The sequence below is a fragment of the Galleria mellonella genome, unplaced genomic scaffold, assembly GCF_026898425.1.
Source record: "Galleria mellonella isolate WM207_F2 unplaced genomic scaffold, CSIRO_AGI_GalMel_v1 utg64, whole genome shotgun sequence".
Taxonomy (NCBI): Eukaryota; Metazoa; Arthropoda; class Insecta; order Lepidoptera; family Pyralidae; genus Galleria; species Galleria mellonella.
Window position 1 is genome coordinate 834,054 of NW_026442133.1, and position 9,487 is coordinate 843,540.

General features: G+C 35.5%; 1 protein-coding gene across 1 annotated transcript; it reads left to right on the forward strand.

Annotated features, from left to right (window-relative positions):
- Nucleotides 1–2,557: 2,557 nt before the first annotated feature.
- Nucleotides 2,558–3,972, forward strand: LOC128201891 (tigger transposable element-derived protein 1-like). Its single transcript, XM_052900222.1, has 3 exons — nucleotides 2,558–2,791; nucleotides 2,894–3,331; nucleotides 3,721–3,972. Exons 1-3 carry the CDS (start codon nucleotides 2,558–2,560, stop codon nucleotides 3,970–3,972), a joined length of 924 nt encoding a protein of 307 aa, XP_052756182.1.
- The last annotated feature ends 5,515 nt before the right edge of the window (nucleotides 3,973–9,487 follow it).

Below are 9,487 nucleotides of genomic sequence, written 5' to 3' on the forward strand. Positions count from 1 at the left end.
ATTGTTTGCCATTCTAATTAGTAAAAAAAAAAAATTTAGTTAATCATAATATATAAAAATTGCAACAATGAAAGTTGTTGTTCACATATTTTTTTCATTTTTCATTATATTGTATACATATTTATATATCACAACCGTAAATATATTAAAGTTTTAAAGAAACATTGGGACCGATTCTAAGGTGTTTATTCTCTAAATTTATCTCTATTTTTTATTTTGATTACAGCCATTACTATTTTATGGACTAACATAAAGTAATTTTAATAGTAATCTATTAGAAAGGGGGGTAGGGATTGTTAATAATGGGATCTAACAGCCCCGTTACTAACAATATACCCTATCAGGTTGACCTCCACGTGGTTCCCCCTGGAAACTATCGTGGTAAATTCTTGTGAAATTCGTTACTAACCTGCTTTCATTCTCACCTGTCATCTATCACTGGTGCCCCGTCAGCGTATACCGTTAGCGCAGGCGGGATTGTCATTGATGTGCTAATATACCGGCGCATCCCTCGAATGGTAGGGTGAGCATGCCAGCCACCCTATCTTGAGAAAGGAGACCTGCTCTTACTATCAGGGGGCGGGTCGCTGCCGTCGGCGATGTGGTGAGTGCGAAAGCGAACCCATGTCTCCGCGACATATGGCACCTCGAGGGTATATCGTCTGGTTTTTGGTGGGTACAGTCTCACCTTACGGAGGGATTCCCACAGTACCCATTCACCCCCCACAAGGTGTATGGATCTGCATAAAGCATTTTCCAGACGTTTAAAAAAAAGGCGGAATTCTCATTCCATTAACATCCATAAAAAAATCTATTAGAAAATTAGTTCATATTAGCCCTTAAGATAAAAATTTCACTGTGATTATCATATCAGTCGTTATCTGTCCACTGCTGAATATAGGGCTCCCCATAGACTGCCATAAAGAATGGTCTTGAGCCACCTGCATTATAGACTTCTTGCAATGCATGTGAGTTTTCTTAATGGGTGATAATGGTATGGCAACCCCGTCTGCACCAGTGAAAGGTATATTGCTAGTAATGGGGCTATATGACCCCATTAATAACAATCCCTTTCCCCAATGCATTTGAGGTTGTCGATCCATCTAGTGCGTGGTTGTCCTATACTGTGTTTGCCTGTGCAGGGTGGCCACTCAAGAACCTTTATTCCTCATGGGTTGTTGGTTCTTCTCTGTGACATCAAATTGAAAATTTTAATAGAAATAGGTTAAGAGAAATGGCGCCTCAGAATCGAATACAACGTTTTAAAATTAATTTATATATAATATTTACTAATATTTATTTATTTGTTTATTCTTTATTGTACACAAAAAATTACAAGCATATAATATATATTAAATAAAGATGTACAACAGACGAGCTTAACTCTGTAAGACTTCTCTTCCAGCAAATCCAAAGTGGAAAGGAGTATTATTAATAAAATAATAATAATTTAATGAACATATTAAGTTAAAAAAAGAATTGATGACATTGAAATTTAAAAACTGTTAAAAAGATTACGAGACATTAACAAACTTTTATCTTGCAAATTTTGTATGTCATATTTTTCCAAATTGCAATTTATTTTTAACCACTTGTTGGCATTAGATTGAGCTGAAATTTGTTTTTCTTTTCAATGGATTGATAATATTGGAATAGTAACTTCGCTAGCATTATAGGTATATTAATCCAGAATCATCATTATTGCTTTCAAATTATTTTTGTTTTTATATCTAAAAAATAGAAATAGCGCCATCTAGTATTAGAGTTGTATAATTAGAAGCTATTAAAACAGTTTTCGGTTGGTGATCGGACCACTGCTACTATTCGTCTATACTACTTACTGCTAACGCCATCTATTTTATAATGAACAAAACAAAAATTTCCTGAACTCACTTTACAAATTGTACTTCGTTATAATGAAGATATCCGTACAAAGATGGAGCTATCAGTTACGCAAAATTTGAATGTTTAGCACGGACATTAATATAAAATTAAATTAATAAATTACAGTGATATCTCGACATACGAGTGCCCTAATATACGAGTGTGGGAGGTAATATACAGGTGTATCAAGTCGACCTCCACGTGATTCCCCCTGGAAACCATCGTGCTGAATTCTAGGTGTATTCATCACGGTGGACTAACTGACCTACCCTTTCATCCTCATCTGTCATCCCTCACTGGTGCTCCGCCAGCGTATATCGTTAGCGCAGGTGGGGTAACCATTTCATTATAATCCATTGAAAAAAAATATACGAGTGTTTTGAGATATGAGTCGCCGAGCGAGCGATATTTTATTTTAAGATGAGAATTAGATTTGAGATACGAAGAATCGCATACTATACCACTGCACACGATCCCAACATGCGAGGCGCACCTTGGCGCCGTGTGCAGCGTCTAACAGTTTCTCCCACCTCATGCTAGATTTCAGTCTATGTGCTTGTTTTCTTCGTTTTTGAAGCATTTTTGGTAAGTTGGGTTTGCATTTTTTGCAAACCCAATTTACCAAAGTTTTTTTATACATTTACAAAATATTATAACATTTATTTTTATAACTATGGGTCCGAAGAAGATGATGATGTCTATTGAATTAAAACGTGAAATCATAGAAAAACATGAACAAGATGTGCGAGTAATTGACTTGGCGAAGATGTACGGGCGTAGGACATCAATGATATGTACTGTGCTTAAACAGAAGAAGTTGATAAGGGGTATAAAACCAGCTAAAGGCGTTACAATAATTTCTAAGCTCCGGACCTCTCTTCATGAAAAGATGGAGAAACTATTGATGGTATGGGAGACAGAGAAGCAGATTCAAGGATGAACCTTAACACAAAACCATAAATAAAAATGTGAGAAGGAATGAGCCATTTACGGTGATTTGCTGAAGCAGATCCCACATACTTCCACAAAAGAGGAATCGAAAGACTCGTTTAAAGCCAGTCGGGGCTGGTTTGACAACTTTAGGAAAAGGACCAGCATTCACTCCGTCGTCAGGCATGGTGAGGCATTAAGTTCGGATGTAAAAGCAGCTGAGGTTTGCATCAAAACATTTTCCGAATTGATAAAAGCTAAAGGATACATTCCCCAGCAAGTCTTCAACTGTGATGAGACAGGGCTTTTCTGGAAAAGGATGCCGAACAGGACTTACATAACGGCAAAGGAGAAGACGATGCCAAGTCACAAACCCATGAAAGATAGATTAACCTTAGCACTTAGCGCCAATGCGAGTGGCGACTGCAAAATCAAGCCTCTGCTATACCATTCAGAAAATTCCAGAGCCTTTAAGACTTATAAGATTTTAAAAGAAAAAATGCAAGTTATGTGGAGGGTAAATCCGAAGGCATGGGTCACCAGGAAATTCTTTGTGGAGTGGATAAACCTGGTGTTTGGCCCTTCTGTTAAAAATATTTACAGGAAAACAACCTACCCATGCAAGCCCTTCTCGTCCTCGACAATGCCACTAATCACCTACCAAATCTCGAAGATGATTTACTCTAAGAGTTCAAGTTTATAAAGGTTCTCTATTTACCACCCAACATCACTCCTATCCTGCAGCCCATGGATCAACAGGTAATTTCTAATTTTAAGAAGTTGTACACCAAGTTCATTTTTCGGCGCTGTTTTAAGGTGACGGAGAACACAAACCTTACTCTTAAAGAATTCTAGAATGACCACTTTAACATCGTGATATACTTAAGAATTATTGATCAGGCTTAGCTGGGTATTACGACAAGGACCTTAACCTCTGCATGGAAGACGCTTTGGCCTGAGACTATAACTGAAAGGGCTTTCAAAGAATTGGAACCTGAAGTGTCAGTAGTAGAGGAAATTATTTCTCTAGGAAAATCCATGGGTCTGGAGGTGGATGAGAGAAATGTTAACGAACTTGTCCATGAACAGTCTCAGGAGATGGAAGAGGATATAAAGGAGATCTCTACAAGAGATATAAAAGAGATCTTGGGAATCTGAGAGAAAGTTGTAGAGTTTGTAGATACAAATCACCCCGAAAAAGTTGCAACTGGTCGTGTATTGGAGTTGTTCAACAATATTTGCCTAACTTATTGCCGTAATATCTTGAAAGGGAGGAAGAAACAAACCTTCTTGGACAGTTTTTTTAAACGATTTGCTGGTGAAACTGAGCAAAGCGTGACGAAAATTAAGCTCTTCCGTAAGCACTTCACTTTATCTTTTATTATGTTTCTTCTTGTAAATACATTTCTCTTATTCATAAACACTTAACAAAAATAACTGAGGTGTTTTTTTTGGGAGCTGGAACGGATTAATGGTATTTCAATTAAATTTAATAGAGAAAATTTCTTTGAGATACGAGCAATTTGACATAAGGACAAGGTTACGGAACGAATTAAATTCGTATGTCGAAGTACCACTGCATATAGTTTATTATGTTTTAAATGATGATGAATTTATTGTTATTATTTTACTTTTACTTTTTTTAATGGATGATAATGGAATAGCCTGTGCTAACAGTATACGGTGGTGGAGTACAAGTGAGGGATGATAGGTAAAAATAGAAAGGCAGGCCAGTTAATGTATACACTTGGAATTCAGCACGAAGGTTTCCAGGGCGAACCATGTGGAAGTCGAACTGACTATAAAAAACATGTATATTAGTAGCTAATATAGATCATAATATTATAAAAAAAAAATAGAGCTCTCTTTGAAAACTACAATAATATAATCCAAGGTATCAAAAGATTGATTACCCGTGCCACAGATAATGTATATTAGTGTGATACTAGTGCCCATGTGAAGCCAGGGCTATATATGCAAAACCTTGTTACGATGGATGGATGTTACTCTTTTATGCAAAACCCACTGAACAGATTTGAATTAAAATTGGCTTACATATAGGTTATATTCTAACTAAGCATAAAGGATTTTATATACTGATTCACACGAATAAAGTCACGGGATACAGCAAGTAAAAATAAAGATATAATTTTTTTACGCAACCGGGAATAACTAAGAAACTGACGTCACCCTGATGAAAAATAATGAATGTCGACTTTAGGACTGATTAGCGCCATAGATATGACAGGATACACTGAAATCCATTGGTTTTCTCCTCTTTTATTTCTTCCTTTTCTGTACTTACTTGTTTTTTGTTTTAAATAATGATATCTGTACATCTGTCTGTCTATCTATTTATCTATTGAAATCCACTGTACGTGTACACATTACTCGCCATACCCGGTGATTATTGGATCGGAATGGGAATGTATTAATCAGAGACATTCAGAGACAAACGTATGGGGACACCGATTATCTACAACTCGGTACACGTTTAGAGTTTTTACTTAGATACATCAAAACTAGTAAATAGATTTGAAAAAAATATATAATTTACTATTTTATTACGTAAATAAATAATACTCGCTCTATTTGAAAAAAAAAAACATATTTTTAAGAAACTTCCAAAACAAACTTGTCTGCGTATGAAGTTTGTCATTTTTGGGAAAAATTCTACGCGATTAAATTGGCAATTCTGAACCGATTTTCATGATAATTTTTGCAATCAATAAACCTTGCTCCATATTAATTTTGAAGTTACTGAACTTGGCGTTTTTCTTTCCGGAGCAAAAATTGCTTGTTGCGTAACCTTTAAATAGTAATCACGTGTTTCTGTCTTTAATTCAAATACTTTCTATACACCATACCATACGTTAACTATCCACTGCTGAACATAGGCTGTAATGATGGTTACCTTAGTCGTCTCTTACCACACCCACGGGAAAGGAAGGGATAGCCCATTCTATGCCATGCCGGGATAACACTGCAATATACGATATTTATAAAATGAATTCATGAATGTGTATGTGTACATAATTAAAGTCGATTTTTATGGATTTTTATGTATATATGTTATCATTTTTTTATACGTGCCTTTTCCGTACCAGAGGGAGACTTTGTACAAAAGTCGTTTGCCTGGGCACCTCTGTCCCATTCGTGTTTCTACCGTACAGCAGTTGTGTATGCAGAGCTGTGTTTCGGTTTGAAAGGTGACATAGGGCAGTGAATTTATAGGATACAGAGGATTAACACAGTTCATTTGTTTAGTTTCTAAATAAATAAAAACATAAAAAGGTTCTCCATTTTTTCTAAAAAACAATTATCAAAGTCGCATAAAATAAACATAGAAAACAAATGAATTAGATCCTTTATCATTGCTTTATTTTTGCAACGACTTACAATACGACATTACAAGTTTGCAACGTATTAATCAGTTACAAACGCAAGCCTGGAAGCATTGCAGATCTGCAATCGAAACGCAGTAGCACGTATTGCAATGCGGTCGCATCGCCGCCAGGCGTGACCAGTATGCAGGCTTTGTATCGAACGAAATATCTATCATTTTAAATATGACAGTGAATTTGTTTGTTACCTCTTGATGCCTTAATAGTTTAACCAACCACTATAAAATTTGGTGTGCAACTAATGGATGGGATGTACTATATGGGATGGAAAAGGACATATTTACCTACTTTTATTTCGGCCAGTAAATATATTCCAGTCACGCCGAGTTTCTTGCGGTCTCTTCTCAACAGATAAAAACTTTTCGAACCCTGTATTAAAAAAATAAATGACGACTTAAAAGTGCCTGTAAACAAGTTTATTTGAATAAAGATCTTTTGAATTTAACAAAAGAATTGTAGGCTATTCAATATCACAAAACAACTACGAGCGAAGTCACTGGATACAGCTTGTATGATCTTTGGCGCAACGCGTAATCCTATACTTATAATAAATCTGTAGAGAGGTCAATTCTGTACATTAAATATATTTCCAAAATAACTATCAGGGGGTGATTAGTGATCGATACTGATGCCAAAAATGCAATCAGTAAAATTTTTGTGTCTGTCTGTCTGTATGTTCGTTTTTATAGAAAACAAAAACTACTCGACGGATTTTAACGAAACTTAATACAATTATTCTTCATACTCCTGGGCAGGTTAAAGTATACTTTTTATTGCGCTACGATCAATAGGAGCAGAGCAGTGAAGGGAAATGTTAAAAATGTCCACCCGTTCGACGCCGGGACGGGCCGCTAGTTTCAAATAAATATGGCGTCCTTAAACTAACAGACAAATATTTAACGTTACGTGTTTTTTTTTAAATTTTGTATTACACATTTGTTATTAATGCATATTATAATAAAAAAAAAATTTTTGTTATCTAATAATAACGAATAACGCTTCCAGAAATCGATACCTCGAAAATAATTCTAAAATATCGATCCACATTCAAGGAAAAAGTATCAGTTATTCACTGACGAATATACTCGGTTATTCAATTTCTATAATTAAATAGAGGAACTCAAAAGACACCCCGGGTACAAAATGGTCAGGAGTCGTGAAAAAATATCCAATCACACACTCATTGACCCGAGACACGACTATAAAACCATAACAATTCATTGCTGGCATCGTTCCGTTCGCGACGTAATCAGAATCGAGATCGATTTCGGCCAACAAAAGATCTATAGATCACTGATAGATCCCTCACTGTGATCGGGAAAGTGATCTCTTTGAACTCTTTATTGATTTTAAATCAGCCGTGCCGTCACACAACAAAGGGTGTGAATAGCTTGACTCGTGCTCATAGAAAAAATCACGTTTCATAAAAATATCGGCGCAGTTGGCAACCCTGCGGTGTCATTTTGATTCTAATTTTGACGTTATATAAGAATTAGCGTTCGGAAAACGCCATGGATTCTCATCCAAATATCTCAAACCTTGAAAGTCTTTTAACAGTGCGTGTTACCAATGATGACTTATGGATCCTAATCAACGTTCTACACGATTGCCCGTATGCTAAAGTTTCAAATTAATCAGCGGACTATGGAGAGTGCTATGCTTGGAGTTTCTTTGAGTGACAATCCAAAACAAGGATATCTGCAAAAGAACCAAAGTTACCAACATAGCCCGAAGAATAAGCAAGCTGATGTGTCAATGATATGGGCACTGACTCATATAAACGACAACCGATAAGGAAAAAGGCTTCTTGAGTGGCGATCCCGTATGGGCAAATGCAGTGTAGGATGAGCCTCCCCCCACTAGATGAAGTGACAACCACAAATGCATTACAATGAGTCAGTGGATGCAGGTGGCTCAGGACTGTTCCTTATGGGATAGATCTATATTCAGCAGTTGACAGACAATGGCCGAAAATGATGATGATGACTTATAAATGACGGAGCTATGAGATAGTAAAAGTAAAAGAAACAAACGAACCGAGAACCTGTTCCTTTTTTGAAATCGATCGAAAATCAAAATAAACCGCGTAGCACGAAGAGACTAAAAACGTGAGTACCTATATTTTTTATTACTATTTAAAACATCATTTTATTATACATACGTATAACAATTTGTATATAAAAATTTCAATTATAAAAAAAAATCTAATATCAAACTACTTTTGAGAAAACTAAACGCATTACCGTCACCCTAATTAGGTTCAATAAAATGGTAAATAGAGCGCGCGGACGGCGACACTCCGTCGGTGCACCCGAGGCGATCCTGCGCATTATTCTAATGACCACGCCATTATGGTATGAGACCATATACTCTCGTTTATTAGACATAATAACCTTAACGAGTTTTTTATTCGCCATCAGAACTTTTGGGCACCGAAAAACGGCTATCATTCGACCTCAAATTATAAATCTAGTATGATTTTCGGTCAACCGTCTCTGGTTTATTGAGTTTTTTATTTTTTTTTAAGAACATATTTACGTAATGATTTTTATATTTCAATAATATTATTAAAATTGCTTTAAATAAGTATTTCTTTTTAATTTATGATTAAATAATATGAGTATGTATGTTATTTTTTAATGACTGTTTTAATATTGTTTTTTACGTTGCACCGTCAATTATATTTTTTGTTATTCCTGTCTACAGTCGGCTGGTATATAACGCGATATGGTGTTAAGTCCACTATTTACACTTTCTAGGTTTATTAAAGTTTATTAAATAAATTAGACACTTGGTATAATTACTAATTACAAATTGTTGTAGAAATATCATTGAAGTATGAAAATCGTAATTCTGTAATTGGGTTTGAGTCCCATTCATTTAGAAAATTTTTAAAAGTATTTTTTTATTATATTTTACATATTAATAACATTTTTACTTTGTTATTTATCTTCGCGCCAAGTCTTTTGCGGGGTGGACAGAGAGATTGAATGTCGTAGGAGGTGATTAAAAGAACTTAATGTTCGAGACATGGGCAGCAGCGTCCCTCTAAAAATATCACCAAACCTAACTGCAGTTTCTAATCCGCCTGCCAAGGATGGCAACTAATGGCGAAACTCCCCTTTGGGGAACGCTTATGTTCAGCAGTGGACAGTTAATAGCCGATACGACACGATACGACATGATATACCATCAATAAGTTAAAATTAAGCAAAAGTTAAATACCTAGTTTAAAATAAATAGACTACATATTTTTTTTATTACCAATC